Source organism: Colobus angolensis, unplaced genomic scaffold, assembly GCF_000951035.1.
Source record: "Colobus angolensis palliatus isolate OR3802 unplaced genomic scaffold, Cang.pa_1.0 Scaffold78, whole genome shotgun sequence".
In the NCBI taxonomy this organism is placed as follows: domain Eukaryota; kingdom Metazoa; phylum Chordata; class Mammalia; order Primates; family Cercopithecidae; genus Colobus; species Colobus angolensis.
Genome location: NW_012121598.1, coordinates 9,900,445 through 9,920,880, shown reverse-complemented (window position 1 = coordinate 9,920,880; position 20,436 = coordinate 9,900,445). Strand labels below are relative to the sequence as shown.

Below are 20,436 nucleotides of genomic sequence, written 5' to 3'. Positions count from 1 at the left end.
TGTTAGCCGGATGGACTCGATCTCCTGACCTCGTGATCCGCCCACCTCTGCCTCCCCAAGGGCTGGGATTACAGGTTTGAGCCAACGCGCCCAGCCAAGAGCAAGTTTAAATGGGCTATTTATTCCAGCTCAGATTTAAATCCAAGGCTTTAAAAGACTTCAAAATCTATGACTTTGAATAAACTGCACCTTGGCAATCAATTAAACTAATTTACTTTGCATAAGAAAGTATTTTTATATTTTTAAATAAAATTATAATTCAAAAATAAATATCTAGACATTTTGGGATAATTTGAAAGTCTAGAAAACTATAAGCAGGCAGAGAAAAAAAAAATCAACCCCACTTTTCATCACACAGAAGTAATTGTTGCTTTACTTTGGAATCCTGTAGAAGAAATTTTATATCCTAACTTTTGTTAACTTAAGATTTATTTCACTAACACTTGTCTATTTTACTGTTGATTTACATCTTGAGTCTGTCCATATCTCCACCATCCAAGCCCCATGCCGTGTCTCACTTGGATTTTTATTGGAGCCTAGAAGTCTGTCTGCTCCTGTCTTGTCTCCCTTCAGTCTATTACCCATGTTGCACTCTTGCTTAAATCACTTCAGTGACATCCACTGCTCTTGGACGAGATGACTGTCACAAAAGGGCACCCAGGAGCACTTTGGAATATTACACCAATATTCTGAATATCTCTGTCTGACTTTATTTTTTGTTTATAAAAATTTAATAATTTCTATTTAGTTTTTGAGACGGATTCTCACTCTTGTCCCCCAGGCTGGAGGACACGATCTCTGCTCACTGCAACCTCCACCTCCTGGGTTCAAGAGATTCTCCTGCCTCAGCCTCCCGAGTAGCTGGGACTACAGGCATGTACCATTATGCCTGGCTAATTCTTGTATTTTTAGTAGAGATGGGGTTTCACCATGTTGGCCAGTCTGGTCTCAAACTGCTGACCTCGAGTGATCCGTTCACCCTGGCCTCCTAAAGTGCAACGATTACAGGTGTGAGCCACCATGCCCAGCCCTCTGTCTGGCTTTAGAGGGTTGTTCTGAGGCTCAAGTGACAAAAATACACGAAGGTGCTTATAACGGTAGTAAACTATAGTGTGAGTGGTTTTTACTTTGTCTGTAAACTTTATATATAACTTCAGATGTAAACAAATGTCAAGTGTTTCTGTTTCTTTTGAGAATACATATATGTTACCTTCATAATTATTTAAACCAATCTTACTTTTTGAGAGGCAAGTAACAGAGAACACTTGAAGTCAGGAAACAGGAATTCTAATCACTGATATTCAGTATAACCTTGGAATGAGATCTGGCTCTCACCAAATTGAGAAATAAAGAAACACATTACACACATAGTTGTTGATTGAAAATGTGTATGCTATAAAAAATGTAATCTTTCAAGTATTCATGACAAAAAATGAATAAAGAACTACTAGAAGTACACCTTTTCTGAGCTAAAAATATGTACATTTTAGTCTGTCATTACATTAGAAGTGATAATTTCCCCATGGCATGACATGCAATAAACATGTGCTGTGAGAACTCTTACATTTTACAAATGACTTTACAAAGATCCCCAATTGTCTTAATCTGATTTCAGATTTCCAGAAAAGATAAAATGCTAGACCAAATAAACGGTATTGTGAGAAAGTGGGATTTGGGATTTTGATGTCCTGCCCAGATTGTAATGGGAATATTCCTGTGGAAAGCTCGTTTGTTCATTCTGGACAAAGGAGTCGTCAACATTTGATGTTTTCCCTCACTCCAAAGAGCATTATTCTGATGCTTGAAATGCTTATTTGTTCATCTTTGACCCAAATGAAGGAGTTGCCATGGAAAAAAACCTGGCAAAACTCTAAAGATTTTTCTTGTATCAGAGTATAAATAGCGAACAGATGGAAACTAGAATTTGAGGAATTTTAGGATGGTTTGAGAAGAGACTTTTTATGAGGGTTTTGCTGGGTTCTAGAGAAACAACAAGGGAAAGTGCAGCTGCTAACAGCCCTCAGCTATAAATCATGAGGGGAGGAAGGAGTGACTGGAACCTGGAAAGAGAGAGTTTTCTAGAGAAGACATTGAGAGGCTTAGAGTCAAAGGACAGAGCCAGGCTGAGAGCAACTTGTCCAGAGGGAGACTGGAGAAGGAATATCTGATCTTACTCTTCCCTCTTAGGAGAGGCTCCCTGCTGTCTGAACCACTTGAGAAACAGGGAGTAAGCCAGCCCAAGACTGTGACCCACACAGCTCAGCCTCCTACGGAGTGGGGGAAAGTAGATTAGAAGGGGTAAATAAGAGATATTTGGCATAGATTTTCAGGGTAATTTACCTAGCACAAAGCCTGGCACATGACAAATACTCCTAAAACTAAGTCACATGAAAGGATAAATGGATCTTTCAGTGGCCTAAACTGTGCACAGGGACATACTTCATTTTTTCCTGGTCGTTTTTTGAGTTTCATGTAACAGACTGAATAAAACATCATGATTTCAAGAGTTTGCTAGAAAAAAAAAAAAAAAAGTAGTCTTATTCTCTCTTTCTAACTTTATATATCCCTTTGTATTTATCCAATGGCACTTACTTTTATCTTGTATGATAATTAATGAATAGTGTCAGTTGTAAAATTATAAGCCTTTTTCTCTCTAAGGATGCACACACACTCATACACACTTTGGATGTTCTACAGTGTCTAGAACAGGACCACAAAGTTGCTTCAATAAAACTCTGTAATCACATATATTCAAGTATGAGAACTATGTCATATTATACAATTTGAGATTTTCTGTATTGAATTTAATAGCGTTCATTTGTTCTAAAACTCACTAAGCACCTGCTTTGCATCCAGTACTGTACTGAGCACTTAGATTTTAAAGATGAATAAGCAAACTGCCTGTCCTACTAGGGCTTACATTGTGAGAGAAGAGGATTGCCAATTATCAATCATGAAATGACTCAACTGTGCTAGGGAACTTTCACAAGATGAATCCCTGTGCTGATGGGGGACAAGAGTGGAGAAGAGTGGGACAGGGAGGAAAGAGCAATGCAGCAATATCCTAAATGTGCATGGTAGACTCCAGGCTAGGTTAGAAAGAGTGTCCTGGAAGCAGGATTTATTTTCTTACATTTAGCTTGGATGTCTACAATGTCAATTTCTCCTTTTATTACGTAAAAGGTGTCCTGTCTACTGAGTCTACCCAGTAACTGCAGCCAGAATGAAGGGAAACTGGGGAGCAGAGGAAGAAGTTAGAAGTTTGCAGAGGGGGTTTATTGCCAACATGAAGACCAAGTATCAGCTTAAAGATTATCGCCTGAACAGAAGAGAGATTCAGTGATACTAACATGTAGAATGTGGAGAAGGAAGTACACCCAATTATTTAAAGCTAGGGAAAAGAAAGCATGGGCTGTGGGAAGGAATAATGATAGACTGATTTCTTTCTGATGAAAATGAGTGTGAGACAGTGGGAGGGACATTGTCTCTGTCATTTATCTACTTGATCAACTACCTTAGCAAGTTTCAAAATCTATTTGTAAAATCTTTACTCATCATGTCTTAATCTGAGAAGTAGACATGTTAATATACTACTTAATCTGAGAAGTGTGGAGAATGTTACTGGTCTTGCAGGATTTGGGGGATGAATAGCACAGAGGTAGACAACTTGGTTAGTGCATAAGATGTTTGCTTAGCATCACTGTAAACTGGTTTAATACTTGCCATTTCTACTTTGGGAATCAACATCCTTGGAATCCTATCACAGTACCCCTCCTATTAAAGGTATTTGTGTATAGCTCTTTGATTGCACTGAAGACACTCATCCACCTTGGTGAAGTTAATGTCATCAGAAAGACTGCAATATTTGAAGAGTCATATTTCACAGATTCTCCTCAGTTTTACACTTAGGACTCTAGAGAAATGCTAACCTCTTGTCTTAGAAGGCAATTCTAGATAGTCCAATGGTGCCTAAGGGGCAGAGAGTGACATAGACCTGCTGCACAGGATTCCAGATCTCTGATTATCTCTGACAAGCTTATCAGCCAATATGAGAAATAACTTCTACGTTTTAAAATCAGTAGTAAGTTGAAAATGACCAAGTATAGGAACTGAAGACATTTCACAGCATTTTTTCCCATAGGTGGCTATCCAGTGGAAATTTCAGCTGTGGCTCTTGGCCAAAAAGTTCATTTAAAAAAAAAAAAAATGAGAACAGTATTTCTGCCAATGAAATATGAAGTTCTTCTATATTTCTGATAGAAAATGGTTCCTTCTTTCCACAGTGAACCATTTCAGAAAAGGGTTTATTTTCTACTTCTGGGCATATATTCTATAGTTTGAGGAATATAATTAGAGATAATCAATGCTTTCATTAGGTGATATGATCCCAAATAACTATGTTTGAGACGCTTCCAAATTTTACTCCTGACAATAAAAGTGTGCTTGGATAATGTAATCTGGCATTTAAACTTTTCATCCTATATTCTGGATACAAGGTGGGCAAATCACCTGAAGTCAGGAGTTCGAGACCAACCTGGCGAACATGGTAAAATCCTGTCTCTACTACAATTACAAAAATTAGCTGGGTGTGGCAGTGGGCACCTGTAATCCCAGCTATTCAGGAAGCTGAGGCAGGAGAATCACTTGAACTCAGGAGGCGGAGGTTCCAGTGAGCCGAGATTATGACATTGCACTCCAGGTTGGGTGACAGAGAAAGACTCCATTTCAAAAAATAATAATAATAAATAAGTGGCATATTTCTTCCACTTAAATTATAAAAATGACCAATAAAAAGAAGAGTGAGCAATCTCCCCATAACATTAGTGCAATACACTAAGTGTACTGAAATATATTAATAGATTCCAGAATGGGAATCAGTAGCTATCTGCTTTCCATCTCAAATTAAAATACATTATACTCTACTTCAGCAAGACATAGGTTATTAAAATGATCAAAATGATCTAATCTAAATTTTAAGAAACTTAAAATAAGCAGGGACTGAAAGACTTCACTCATTAAAATGAAAAAAGAGGACAGACCACAGAGTAAAAACACTTCAGCTCTTGTATTTTAATTCACATAGGCATTAACTATTAATATTTTGGTAGGACAGTTGTAATTTCTTTTTTTTTTTTTTTGAGATGGAATCTCGCTCTGTCGTCCAGGCTGGAGTGCAGTGGCCGGATCTCAGCTCACTGCAAGCTCCGCCTCCCGGGTTTACGCCATTCTCCTGCCTCAGCCTCCCCAGTAGCTGGGACTACAGGCGTCCGCCACCTCGCCCGGCTAGTTTTTTGTATTTTTTAGTAGAGACGGGTTTTCACCGTGTTAGCCAGGATGGTCTCCATCTCCTGACGTCGTGATCCGCCCGTCTCGGCCTCCCAAAGTGCTGGGATTACAGGCTTGAGCCACTGCGCCCGGCAACGGTTGTAATTTCTATATAAAATATCCCTTTTCTGTGTAAAGTTTTTGTTATTCAGGTCACTCAAGCTGCAATAAAAACTCAGAGAAGGAAACAGAGGATGGCTCAGCAGTTAATCATTCTGTGCCTTATTTCAAATCGTGCTATTCATGGAAAAAACTGTACTTAATATGTTCAAGTTTTATTCATTTTTCACTGTCTGCTCCTGCATGAAATATTCAAAGAGCCCTTGGTATAATGAAACAGCCGTTAGAAAAAAATTTTTTTAATTAACATTGTAATCAAGATGCAAGAAATAAATTTTCTACCAGCTTCTAAAACTGTAAGTAATGCATTCTTAAGAAAAAAACAGCAATAAAATTGTAATATTTCAAGCTAGCTATCCATTTTAAACCACCGAGTCAAATTTTGGAGAAATAACATGTGATAATTCCAACATATATTAAGATTTCTGCTAATGTTACATTAAACCTACCACAGTATTTTTATATATTTTAATGGTGCAAGGAAATTTAAGATACTTTTAATAATATCTATTGATTAAAATAGGGGGTGATGTGGTGAATTTTGTTTTTTAAAAGAATTATGTTTCTTCACCAGTAAAAATATACTGTGGACATGCTGGCCACATTGGGATTTTAAAATAAGATTGCAAGTACATACTTTCCTGGACAGTTTCTTTATCCAGAATACATTTCTTCTTCTACTTTCTCGTGACCCAATATACTCACCCACTTCTCTGCCTTTTCTCTGTCTTCAGGCCAAAATTTCACTTCTTACTTTTCAGCCTGTATTAGAGTAGGGTGTCCTAGACTGAGCACTATTGCCATTTAGAGCCAGATGAATTTGTATTACAGGAAGGCTGTCCTATGCACTGTAGATGTTCAGCAACATTCCTGGCCTCTACACTAGATGCCAGTAACACGACCACCACCCCAGGATGTGACATCCAAAGATCTGCAGACATTACCATATGTCTCCCGAGGGAGAAAACCACTCCTACTTAAGAAGCGCTGGATTAGAGCAACTTGCATACATAACATCATATTCACCTTTGACCATATTTCTCATTGTATGAAACTTAGCCCAGAGGTGATGCTGAGTAAATGTTTGTTAAATAGATGCAGAATAAGATGGTGTTTTAGTATTGCAGTACGTTTCTAGAATAATAAATATGTTACTCTTATATATTAAATTCTCAGTTCCACTTAAAATCTTAAGAATAATTCTACATCCATTTGGGATGTGTTTATTTTCCATGTTTGGAACAGAGAGAGAAGAGAAGACTGTTTTTCCCATATGAAAAATCACATTTGAATTATGTGGCTCATAAATTTCTAATGGGATTCAATTCCTTGTAGAGTGGTTTTTTTTTCTTTTTGTCTAACTACTTCAGAAAGATGGCATCTAAATCGCTTTCACAAGAGAATAAGGAAGGAGGTAGGAGTTCAAAAATAGGAGAGAAAAGAGCAAGAAAGAGGTGAAGAAGGAAAAAAGAGTAAATGAGCAAGATACAAGAGGTTTTTCCAGACTTATAAACCCATTTATTAAAAAGTTGAATTCAATTAAACATATTTTTAAAGGGAAGTATGTCTTAAAACGTGAAAATAGTGAAAAAATCAATTATAAGCTATTGACGTTTTCCTTATATCAAATGCTATAGTTACTTTTCTAACACAAGCAAGGGAGAAAAACAAAAAAGAGAAGGAGATGAGAAAGGGAAAGAAGAAAATGGAGTAAGGGGAAATTATATGAGAATAAGAAAAGTAAAACATAAATGCTTTGAAAAGTGCACTTAGATTTCTAAAAGATCACAAGACATTTTATACAACACACATTTTGATTAAATAGCACTTAAATAATAATTCAGTGCATTTGAAATAGTTTGAAATAGTAATTTCCCCCACAGAGTATGAATTAAAAATTAAAGAGACAGGCCGGGCACAGTAGCTCTCACCCATAATCTCAGCACTCTGGGAGGCTGAGGTGGGCCGATCACCTGGGGTCAGGAGATCGAGACCAGCCTGGCCAACATGGTGAAACCATCTCTACTAAAAATAGTACAAAAATGCTGGGCATGGTGGCTTGTTCCTGTAATCCCAGCTACCCAGGAGGCTGAGGCAGGAGAATTGCTGGAACCAGGTGGCAGAGGCTGCAGTGAGCTGAGATCGTGCCACTGTACAATAGCCTGGGTGACAGAGCAAGACTCTATCTCAGAAAAAAAAAAAAATTAAACAGACAAAAAAACCACTTTGGGTTTGTGATCATAAGGTAAATGATTATGCTTATTATTTGGAAAAAAATACAAGCCTTTTTTTTCCCCCAGATAATACTTACTCATTTAAAAAGTTGTATTTCATTAATTAGTTCTGTATTTCTAAATTAAGAAAACATGACAGAAAAAGCCCAAATAATGGGGAAACATTCATTCAAGGTAGCGAGCCTTTTGGGGTGGTCACAGTGCTCAGGGCACAGAGTCTAGATATGTGTTGAGCCAGGATCTGGCACCCTGCTTTTTAGTCATGTGACCCTTAGGTTTGGGTTCTCCCAGAAGCAAACCTGAGACAAGCATCAAAAAGTAAGTGGTCTGCCTGGGGAGGGATCCCAGGAAACACTGGGAAAGGAGCCAGGAGGTGAGAAAAGAAAAAAGTAAGCTAAAAAAGAAAAAAAAAAAATAGTAAGTAAAAAGTAAGTGTGTGTCAAGCCAGTCTTCTGAGGGAAATGATCCCATCTCACAGGGACACTCTAGAGTGCTGTGTATTTAGAATACACATCAGAGTTGTCACAAATGAGGAAGATGGAGATTTTCTCTTCTTCCTTTCTTACCTACCAACTTCCTGTATTTCATCAGTAGGGGGCTGCTCCCTGAGGCATCAACCCTCTGGCACTCCAGCTGGCCCTGCATGGGACTGAGCCTGTGCCTGTGGCTCCTCAGGCAGAGTGGCAGGTGTTTGCAATAAGCAGTGTCAGCTATTACTGCTTTATATTTGATTGATACTATAACACCACTATGATATTTCTAAATTATATAACAAAATCTAAGTTAAAATAACAGAAATGAAATACAATAACTATTCAGGGGTATTTGGTATTGTGCTAAGTGCTAGCCAATTATTTGGATAATTGCAACAGTATTTACACTGTGACATGGTTGGGCGGTGTCCCCACCCAAATCTCTTCTTGAATTGTAGCTCCCATAATTTCCACATGTCATGGGAGGGACCCAGTGAGAGGTAATTGAATCATGGGGATGGGTTTTTCCTGTTTTGTTATTGTGCTAGAGAATAAGTCTCATGAGATCTGATGGTTTTATAAAGGGCAGTTCCCCTGCACACACTCTCTTGCCTGCCACCATGTAAGACATGCCTTTGCTCCTCCTTTGCCTTCTGCCATGATTGTGAGGTCTCCCCAGCCATGCTGAACTGTGAGTCCATTAAACCTCTTTCCTTTATAAATTACCTGCTCTTGGGTATGTCTTTATTAGCAGCGTGAGAATGGGCTAATATGCACTGGAAACTGAAACTTCATTTGGTCATTTTGGACTTCATGCCACCAAAAAAACAGGTAGAATAACAGATACAGGATAATGAATCCTACTATTAATTGGAAATGATCATCTGCAGGAAGAGTACCAATGGAATTCAAAGGGTGGAACCCAAATGCCTTTATTTCAGCATGTCCAGTGTCAAATGTTCAAAGAATCATATAGCATTCTATATAAACAAGACCCCAATAAATTAAACTTTTCTATATTTCTCTGTCACTTAAGGAATCTTGGAAGCTGAGTTTCCTTTGGTGCCAAAGAGAACATGGACTGGACAGAAGAATTTGTAAGTTATAAGTACGAACTTTAGGATCTGTTACAGAAATAAGTATTGTAACTTCCACTATATTTTCATTTTTATGGTTCTATAAATAATTCTAAAATGTAGCTAATTCTCATCTGTCTCTCTTGCCCATCACAATTTTCTAAAGGGTGTAGTGTTGACTAACTTTATTATTCAGTCTATGGTCATGAATATTGAGATGGGATTGGATAGAATAAAAACAAAAGAGACGGAATGAATATTCCGTAGAAATCCTGGATTCACTAACTGAGAAGACTTTAGCTTGCCTCCATTTATTATTGAACATAGTCATGTTACATCAAGCCATAGCATTGTCCTTCCCCTAATGTGGAAGTGTAAATACTTATGTACAGGTAGAAAAGAGAATTTTAGAGAATTGGCAGGGTGGAGAAATTGGGTAGTAGTGGAGAAGTCTCCATTACCACCAACAATTTGGGAAGAATGTATGAGTTTTCTATGGCTCAAGTGGACCTCACAAGAGGAAGCTGGGCTTTAGCTTACTTGCTGAAATCCCATTCCAGAGGGCTAGCCACAAGGAATGGATTTTCAAGCAGCATGAATCTATGGCATATGCTGCAGTAGGCAGTCACAGGAGACACTGACAGGAATCGATCTGAAATACATTTCACTCCTCAAGGAAATGTACAGATAGGAAGGTCCCCAGAAACACACACAAGAGACCAGCATTTGGATGCAACAATATAGTAAGCATTGAGGACCTCTTCTTCTTCCCCTTTAGTTTCCATTCCCAAAAACGCTGCGGAAGAGAGGGACCTGGAAGTGGATGGGGAAGGAGGAGCAAGTGGCACATCAGACTCCATTTTATATACCAAGTCCTTTGGACCTGAGCATGTCTGGGGAGGGCAGCTGGGCGAGGGTGGATGGGAGGGCTGGAGGAGGTGGAAATACATTTCCACAAGACATAGTTACAGGTAGTTATTGGAGAAAATTAAAAACCATTTCATATCTGTAGCCTACCAATTTCAGTTATCTGAAAAATTGAATACTCAGAAAAAGAAAATGAGGGAATGGGAAATAAATTAAGAGTAAAAAAAATTATACTGTCAGTGAGTTATTAGAATTAAGAATCTTCTCCTCTTCCCATGTTTTTAATGTTTTCATATAATACTAATAAATGTAATAAAAGATAATTATGCCAAATTCCATATACCATAGTTGATTTTATATATATATAGATAGATAGATACATACACACACACAAACATATATAGACATATGCACACACACACTCACACAGTCGGCCCTTGATATCCATGAGTTCTGCATCCATAGATTCAACCAACTGAGGATGGAAAATATTTTTAAAAATTGCATCTGCACTGAACATGTACAGGCTTTTTTTCCTGTTATTATTCCATAAACAATACTGCTGAACAATCATTTACATTTTTTTGTATTCTACATACTCTAGAGATGATTTAAAATATATGAGAGGATGTGCATATGTTATATGCAACTCCTATACCTTTTTATATCCAGGACTTGAGCATCCATAAATTTTGTTATCCATGGGAAATCCTGGAACCAATTACTCATGGATATCAAGGGATGTCTGCCTGTATATGTGTATGTTGGGGGGTGGTGTACACATAAATGTAAACCTATAAAGATGAAGCAAAAGTTTTATATACTCATTTTTTTTCTTAAAGTTACAACACTATTTGTTTGATATATTAGAATTGTATTCATATTTATAAAGTTTAGAAAACCTTAAGGGAGCGGAGCATGAGCATGCATTCAGGTAAAAATGTTTTGAATATTTCTGCATCTCTTGACAATCTCTCATGAGCTCAACTTTTCCCTTTCTGGAAATATCCCACAGTATAACCTGGGATATTGAATGAAAAGGGATAATTGTAATTTTTAACTGGACAGTATCAGAAAACACAAAGTGCTATGGGCGGACTACCTACCTAGCACCTTTAGCTTTATCCTTGATATAGGTAGAAAAATTAATGTATCCAAGAGGAAAAATTGTGAATCCAGGGTATTTTCATCACAGTAAAAAAATTATCTGTATTTCCCCTTTTCCAAGGATCTTTCATAATGAAGACAGTGTCCTCTTACTTACTTTTATTATTTCTGTAGTATAACTTACTGGTTTCTGAAGTTTGAGCCTGCATTTGGCTCTTTTGACTCACACTGACATTTTAAATAATCTCTTAGGAATACCAGATCTTAGGCCCGGCGCGGTGGCTCAAGCCTGTAATCCCAGCACTTTGGGAGGCCGAGACGGGTGGATCACGAGGTCAGGAGATGGAGATCATCCTGGCTAACACGGTGAAACCCCGTCTCTACTAAAAATACAAAAACTAGCCGGGCGAGGTGGCGGGCGCCTGTAGTCCCAGCTACTAGGGAGGCTGAGGCAGGAGAATTGCTTGAATCTGGGAGGTAACTTGCAGTGAGCTGAGATCCGGCCACTGCACTCCAGTCCGGGCGACAGAGCGAGACTCCCCCAAAAAAAAAAAAAAAAAAAAAAAAAAAGGAATACCAGATCTTAAATACATATAATCACCAAAATATAATAAATCACAAAGCAACTTGAAAGAAACACTTTTGAACAGTAATATCTTAGAAGCTTATGAGGTGGGAACTTTGACACATGAAACATATCTGAGCTTCAAATAAAATACCAAGCCTGCCTCTTGGCCTGTTTCAAAGAAATCTTGTAATTTTTTTATATGAAATTAGCATAAAATGAGATTTCCCTTATAGAAACCCCACAGCACAGGATTTTACATTTGAAGTTAGGATTTAGGGAATTATTATCATTTTTTTGGAAGATACCAACACCAGAAATCCACTGAGTTTTTAATACTGAATTGAAGAAAATATCATGGTCATAAATATTAAAAAGTAGATTTTACTTAAAGTAGTTTTATGGAAGTTAAAACCACCAACAAGTCAGTCATTCCATAGAGCTTTAGTATGGAATATATTAGTGTTATTAAAATTATTTAAAAAATTATAATTCATGAACACTAAAAAATATTGGTATTCTCTATTAACCATAACTCTCCATTTTAATACTTCAATTCACAACAGCACAAAATTATTAGTACTATATATAATAATTCTGATGTTAAATTTTAGTTTAGTATTCAGTTTACCTTATTCTCAGATGTGTTACTTACTCTGTGAGGTTTGAGTATCTATGAATTTCTTTATCAAGGCATCAGTAGTTTGGGTATAAAGACTGAGAGCATATCTCAGAGACTGAAGATCTGGGCTTTTTTCCAAGAAATTCTTTTTCAGGCCATTTCCTCCTGCATGAAAGTATTGCTACGAAGAAAAAAAATAGCAGAGGCATTTAGAGAGAAGTAGTGGAGGAAGGAATTTATTACTCTAATAGAGAAGCTCAAATGGAATAATACAATTTGATCAATGCAAGATACAGAAAATGGTTCCACTATTTTCTCATTGCTAAGTTATTAACATCTAATTCAGGTCCCTAGACATCTCTGAAATGACACTCAACCTCACAGACCTCATATCACAGAAGGCCTAATCCTTTTTCTCTTATGCAAAACTTTAAACAAATGAGATCATGCTGATGTAGCAGTCAGAATCCTTGTAGAATAACGGGTTTAGGTAACAATTATCGACTTGCTTATTGACTTCTGTTTCTTGAACATGAGAAGAATGCCTAGGGAATACAAAATTTCATAGGGAAGGTAGCTTCTGGCCACATATTTTCCAGATACCAGTTTGCGATTCTAGGTCAGGTGTCTGCCACTCCATCTGCCCAGTCCTCTAATCACACAGTGATGCAGATATAGGCCAACCTGACAAGGCAGAGCGGTCCTTGGAACTCCAACAGCCCTTGAAACTTGTGTCTGATAAATATAATAAAACTTGTTTTTGCTATTGTTATTCAACCAAACTCAAAATATTCCAATATGTATAAATAAGGTAATAGAGAAATAAGGTAAGGTATTGTCATTGACAATAAATATGGTCACTGAGGGATGTTAGCATTTTTCATACTACAAGTGTTATGCACAGACAGACATCTCTTGGAAATGCAGACTGTCTAGAGATATATGATAGAACTAAGGATGCTTTTTTCTACCTGTTTATAAACAACAGATTTATAATATTCTATTAAGGTTAGATAAATGGTTCTCTTTCTCTCTTCCTGTGCCAACAATACGAGAGGAAACAAAGCACTCACTAGTAACTGTGGCTCACTGTGATCTATAATTAGCATAGAATGAAATATGCCAAAGAAGCTCAAGAAATTATTCAGAGACACTCCCCTAAATGAGTATGTGTCATTCTTCTTTCCCACTCCTTAAGAATTTCTCAGGCAGGACATTTCAATGAACTGAAAAATCATAATTATTGCAGTTTTTTTCCCTATTCAAAGGTAGATGCAGAACAGTTTTATGGGTATTAGCAAGCATCTGGTTCTACTTTCAGAGAGTATACTGTAGAGGACATTCACGGTGTAGGCCAGTGAAATTAGGCAATCGGGATTTAAACTTAAGAAAGACTGGTACAATGACAGATACCCTCCCCAAGGAGAATGAAACCTATGGTCCTCTGAAGTTCCATTCACTGATTCTAGCTAGGTGCTCCGTGAAAACACAGGCTGTGGCAAAAACTACATATGCTATGAAAAGGAGGCACGGAGAAAATGTCTTCTCTTTAGGAGAATACAAAAACATAATTTAAAAACTGTTCTACACCTGGATCTTATAAAGAATGTTAAAACGTTTTCACATGCAGAAAGTATTTAGAGGACTGTTAGTCCAGAACGGTTTCGGGTGCCTTAACAGATGAAAAAAATATGATAATTCCTTTCTTTGAGAAACACAGTATTTAAGGATGGAGAAAAGATTTCATGGATATATTGAGAGGGATACACGTAAATGTATTTAGACTGGTCTTGACTCTCACCTAGAAGGGTAGTGGAGTGCTCTCCGGAGGACTGTTTACATAATGAATCAAGGAGCCATCCAAAGAAATAACTGTGCCTGAGAGTAAAGAGCAGTGCTAGAAACCAAGCCAAGAGTAGGAGGGAAACTCTGGAAAGGAAGACACACTCTCTCTCTTTCTTAATATTTCTCAGGTAAGCCTCAGTCTTATCAAACCTGAGCATAAGTGCTCGATGATTATAATAAAGGAGGACGAGGAGGAGCAGAAAGAGGAGGAAGACAGGGAAGGAAAACCAAAACTGATAAAATGAAAATTTGCCATTTCTGGGGAAAAAGGAGCAGAAAAGATTAATGGGTATTCTGGCTATCATACACATTTGGGTTATTCTCACTTTTCATTGTTCTTGGGCTACTTTAAAACTCTATACATTGTAGAAAATTAATAATAATAGTATAGATGATATTTCTCCCTTATAATACAAATTAATTATTTTGGGCAGAATAAAACTGAATATTGCTCTGTGGATAAATCTTTCTTTCCTCTATTCCAGCTTTCTTATTGCTTGTATATGCTTGGTTTCTGGAATTCTCCTTTGAGACAGTCATAACATCTTAACTGGTTCCCTCACTAATTGATGAATAAAATAACATTTTGACACATGTTATAACTACATGAATATCACAATTATACCCTCTTTTAAAAACTGTTCTTTAACAGTTTTTAACAGTATATAAAGTAGCATGAGTGACAGCATTCATAAGGATGACCACAGGATTTACTGTCTAATTTGTAAGATTGCACTGTGGATTCTTCAGTCACCTTAACACTTGACGGCATCCGTGGTAGTGTCTGCTGTGCCACCTGTTTTTTCCCTCTTTTCTTTCATAAATATTTATTAAATCTGTATCATGAGCCAGACCTTGTGCTAGATGCTAACATTATAAAGCAAAAGAGGCACAGTGGTTGCTCCCAAAGGTATTATGATCTAGTAGGAAATGTAACCGACATTTAAATACATGACTTCAACAATACATTGTAGGTGTTAGAAAAATGGTTTGAAAATACAGATAATCGGGGAGGCACGCAATTCTGTTGTCTAAGGAGCCAGCAAAGGCTTCCAAAGAAGTGACTTCTTTGGTGGCTATGAGTTTTTAAGTACTGTTGTTTTTAACTTTAGCAGTCAGTACGTAATTCACCCTCATGAACTAGAGAAAGACGACAATCCCACCAAGTAACTAAGAGAAACCCTGGTAGTCTCAGCACTATTTAAGGAGAACTGAAGTATTTGTAGTTCTCCAAGTATAATCTAGATATAGTTTTTCAAATACTGTTTTCTACTGTTATTTTATACCCATCACTAAACCTGTGCTGCCTCTAGGTAGTAGAGGGCCTACGGAAGAGATGACACTGCACTCCTAAAAATTCCCAACGGTTATTAACATGGTAAAGGCTCTGAGGCATACTGTGGTAAAGAGATCTGTGTAATCTTTTATTAATATACCTTGTTGCTAAAATTATTAGGCCATAGGACACCTATATCACTGGGCTAATACTTTGTGAATACAAGTGTTCTATGGAATATGACTGGGAAGAATAGAAGAATGTCCCTGAACTTCATATAATTGAGATATTGTTGAGGGCCTGGAAGACTTCATAGGAGAAGGTAAAAAGGGTGAAGCTATGAAGGCATAAACTAAGTACTTGTACTGAATCTTTTAAAATAATTTTCTAATGTGGCACATATACACCATGGAATACTATGCAGCCATAAAAAAGGATGAGTTTGTGTCCTTTGTAGGGACATGGATGCAGCTGGAAACCATCATTCTTAGCAAACTATCACAAGAACTGAAAACCAAACACCGCATGTTCTCACTCATAGGTGGGAACTGAACAATGAGATCACTTGGACTCGGGAAGGGGAACATCACACACCGCAGCCTATCATGGGGAGGGGGGAGGGGGGAGGGATTGCATTGGGAGTTATACCTGATGTAAATGATGAATTGATGGGTGCTGACGAGTTGATGGGTGCAGCACACCAACATTGCACAAGTATACATATATAACAAACCTGCACGTTATGCCCATGTATCCTAGAACTTAAAGTATAATAATAAAAAAAAAGGAATAATGCAATATCATCAAAAAATAAAAAAAAATAAAATAATTTTCTAGAAAGGCATATTTTTAATACTAAGGCATTATTTTGTAGGACTCTGGGACTTTGGGGACTAATCAGGAAATGAAATCATAAATAAGGTGTGTGCTTGTACCTGAGGAAACCCAACCAAGGGTCCCTATAGTTTTAGGTACGATACTCAATTGACTTCCACTTTTTTAACCATAGAGTTTTACTTGTTATTCCATTAAAGTCTCTAGCAGGATATTTACTGAATAGAAGTTTTGTAAGGGCAGAAACTAATGCCTTTGTCTTTGGAGTGTATTTTACAATATGAAACGTCCCGAGACAGAAACCCAGGACAGAGGGTAGCTATGTCAGAAGAGAAAACAAATTGCCAGGTGGTAAGAATGAAAATATCCCGTTCAATGGACACAGTCACATGTCATAGGCTCCTCACTCTAACAATGAAAAAGGCAATTGCTGTGGTTATGCAAATGCAAACTCGATAAGAATGCTACTTTATGAAAACCTTTCACACAATGTTCAAAACCTGGAATGACAGCATCTCCGAGCACCAGTCTGGTTATCTTACTGGTGCAGATAATCAGGAGAAAGGGGGCTGCAATTATTACATGGATCTTGGCATTCAGAGATTTTACATTCAAATTTGACTCTACACACATGACTCTGAAGGAACTGGAGAGTAGAATCCGCATTTTGCTGAGGCTTGGGTTTGAAGCATATAAATGTGAGGGTGATGTATAGAAGTAAATGTCTTAATTATTAGACAAAACCCACTTTCCATAGCTCAGTACAGTATAGTCGATTTCTACTCATTATAATGGGCATTTTGTTGGGGGATAACATGCTAGAAAGGAATTTGTAAATGTGGGATTTAAAGCTTTCCGGATGTTTTCATTACACATGTGAAAAGTGCATTATTTTCCATTGATTCTAAACAAAAGCCCAGGACTTGGTCTCTGATAATTCCTCTGTGGCCTGCAGTATAATCTAAGAAACTTCAGTTTGATCTGTTCAGATGTTTTACTTACAATGGTCTAAAGTAGCAGGAAAAAAATGGGCAAAAAACAATTAGGACAGGTCATTTCCTCCTTATTGAAGAAAATAATTTGTAACCTCTCAGTTGAAGGACTGTGGAGGAGTTGGTTGTTTTGTGCAAAGAAGGATAAAGATATTAGCTGGATGACATTCTCTCTTCCTCTCTATCGTGGCTGATATTTTTGCTATGGACACAAAAGAACAAAGGCAGAAAGCATGTTTGACAGATGTGCAGTTGAGCTGAAGCTTAAAGTTGTTACACTGGATGACAAAATTTGGCTTTAGAAGGGTCCTGGTAGTCTGGAATGCTGGGTCAACATTTCTAGAATGAGATGGCAAAGAGGAAACTAAAAAGCCAGAATTAATAATAAATATTCATATTCATGTTTATCACAAAGTACAGAATGGGGGTGATGTGGCTTAACAACAGAAATTTTTAAAAAGTCATAAAGATTTATTTGCTGTCAAGTTCAACATGATTGCATAAGTGAGAAGTCAGTTATTAAAGCAAGTGAAATCTGATCATGCATCAAAATAGGTAGACACGTCAAGCATAAGGGTTTGGTAAGGCAGGAACATTCTTCGCTGGTTAGAACACATCTGGGATATTAAGTTCATTCTTGGGCTTCATCATTTATAAGAAATATGAAAAGTGGAGGCCATTTAAAGACAGGTGACAAGAATTTCATAAGGTCTAGGAGGCATGTTATTCAATAAACAGCTTCAGACGATATGGGATGGCATGATAGTTTTCTTTAATATCTGAAAGTCTATCACACAGAAAAGGAAACAGAATAATTTTATGGTAGTTCCAAAGAACAGAAGGAGCGCCAATACATAGCAGGAGAGCAGATTTTTCTTTGGTACATTCATCAAAGATTTCCAATAATAGTGCATCTTAAAAATCAAAACTTCCACTTGTAAGTTAGTGAGGTCTCATCACTGGCCGCTATTAAGTGGTGGCCAGATGACCATGTGCTGACAACATTGTAGATGACGTGGCAAGAGTGGGAGATGCTGAGTCATGTTTCCAATTCTGAGAGTCTAGAATCCTCTTAACCTCTTTAACTCTCGGATTCTTATAATATGCTAGAAAATATAATTCTTCATCTGTCCTCTATACAGTTGGACTTTTGCATAGGTTATTTAACCTCTTAGGCTATCAGTTAATTCATGTATAGAATGGTAGCAGAAATATCCATTCTGCCTTTGGTATTGTAAACTTGTAATTGCTCTAACTGGAAGAACTTTGTAAATGCTGGGGTTCTTTCCAATTGTAAAAAATATATTGAATTGGCAGAATAACATAGAACTCAACATACAACTCAGCATTGTGTTTTAAGCATCAGCTCCTATCTCAAGCAGGTTCTTCAATATTTATTTCCACATTCCTGCCATCGTACCTAACTCCAACATGGCACTAGGAAAATAGCCTTCCTGACTGTCTCCCATTTTTCTTGGTGGAACCATGCTTTCTCAGTCGCTGGGGCTGAAATCTCTGAGGCATTTTGGGCTCCTTTTCCCATTTGCCCCATATTCAGTTGCCAAGTTCCAACAACTCTCCCTGGCTTGTGTCAGTCATATCCATCTTTCCCATTCTCCTCCTAAAGCCACCACCTTGCTGATAGCTCTCATCATCTTATGATCTAAATAAATGGAACTGAAGTCTCTGACTATAGTCTTGAACTATGCAATCTAATTTGTGCATTTCTATAAGATTCCTATTGCTGAAATGACTTTAGCATAACATTTTCAAAATCATCAGTGAATCCTCTTTTATGAAATATAATGAGGGCACAAAAGGACCTCTTTATTTTCAACCTAAACATTTCCCATCAACCTCATTTTACACTGCTTCATTATGCAAACACCTAGTTAAGTCCAGGCCAGTCCACAGAGTGGTCTACTCACTGCCTCCCAGCCTTCTTGTCTTGTGCCTTCCCATGGTGAAATTCCTTTTTTCCTGTTGATGTTCATGTCATGAGTCTTCCTCCAAAAAACTTTCTATCCAGCCTGTAAACTCCCATCTGCCCTTCAAGACCATTGCAGCTTTTCCTGATCTCTTGAGTTCATACTGGTTGATCACATTCTCTAAAACTTTATGATTTTTTTTTAAATCTGTTTCCCTCAACTAGTATTTGGATCACCTGTTCCATCTCTTACACTGTTGTAAGTTAACACTTATCATTATTTCATTTTCAATGTGCCTCTCTCTCTCAGCTTTTAATCTGGACTAGAAACTCCCAGAGAGAAGGAACAGCGCTGCTTCTCAAAGGGGAGTCTCAGGTGTTAAAGAATCTGACCAGGGCTGTGCTTTTATAGGGAAAAGGTTCTGGGCACAGGAAACCAAAAGGCCAGAGGACAAAGCCTTAAGGACTTGAACTATTGGCGAGGGAAAGAGTCAGATTTAATAGTTAGCTCCTTTGAGAGGGAATTAAAGGGTTTATTGGGAAAGGAGGAAAAAAGAAACACATTGGCTGCAGTAGAGTATGTGGGGTCTTGGGCTTAAGAGTGGAAAGAGAAGCCTCTAAAATGAACCAGTCATCAGGCAATATATGTGTCAACTTAATATTTATGAAGCATTTTCTATATGCCTGTTTTAATTGCTTTATATGTGATGACTCATGTAATTTTCTTTCAATAATCTTTTAAGTAGTATTATTATTTCCATAGGCGAGGAGAATAATGTGCACATTGATGTCTTTCTCTCTCTCTCTCTTAATCACTTCCTATCCTGATATTACACTTGTTAGTGGTGTAATTTCCCATGTAGTTTCCAGTATTTTATTTACTTTTGTAATTCATAGCCATCTTCTGCAATTTGTAAAGGCTTCCACCCTAGATACATTAATATGTTGGTGTCACAAATGTCAGGATGTGTGACAAGGAGCACTATTATCACCTCAAGGGTAGGAAGGAGCTATATACAAAGTATCATTTTCTTTACCTTGAAAAATAACTAGATTTTTTTTTCTTCATAACTTTTCAGAAAATAAAGCACTTGAGACCTGGTTGTGATTTGAGAGGCGAAAAAAAAAAAAAAAAATAGTACTACTAAATTTTATAAAATCAGGAAAAATATT

General features: G+C 37.4%; 1 protein-coding gene across 1 annotated transcript in view; it reads right to left on the bottom strand.

Annotated features, from left to right (window-relative positions):
• The window catches only part of UNC13C (unc-13 homolog C (C. elegans)), a 408,420-nt gene that overhangs the window by 54,827 nt on the left and 333,157 nt on the right, over positions 1-20,436 (bottom strand). Inside the window, exon 24 of the mRNA XM_011928645.1 lies at positions 12,423-12,570. Within this exon, the coding sequence (XP_011784035.1) occupies positions 12,423-12,570 (148 nt within the window). The remainder of the gene's footprint in view (positions 1-12,422; positions 12,571-20,436) is intronic.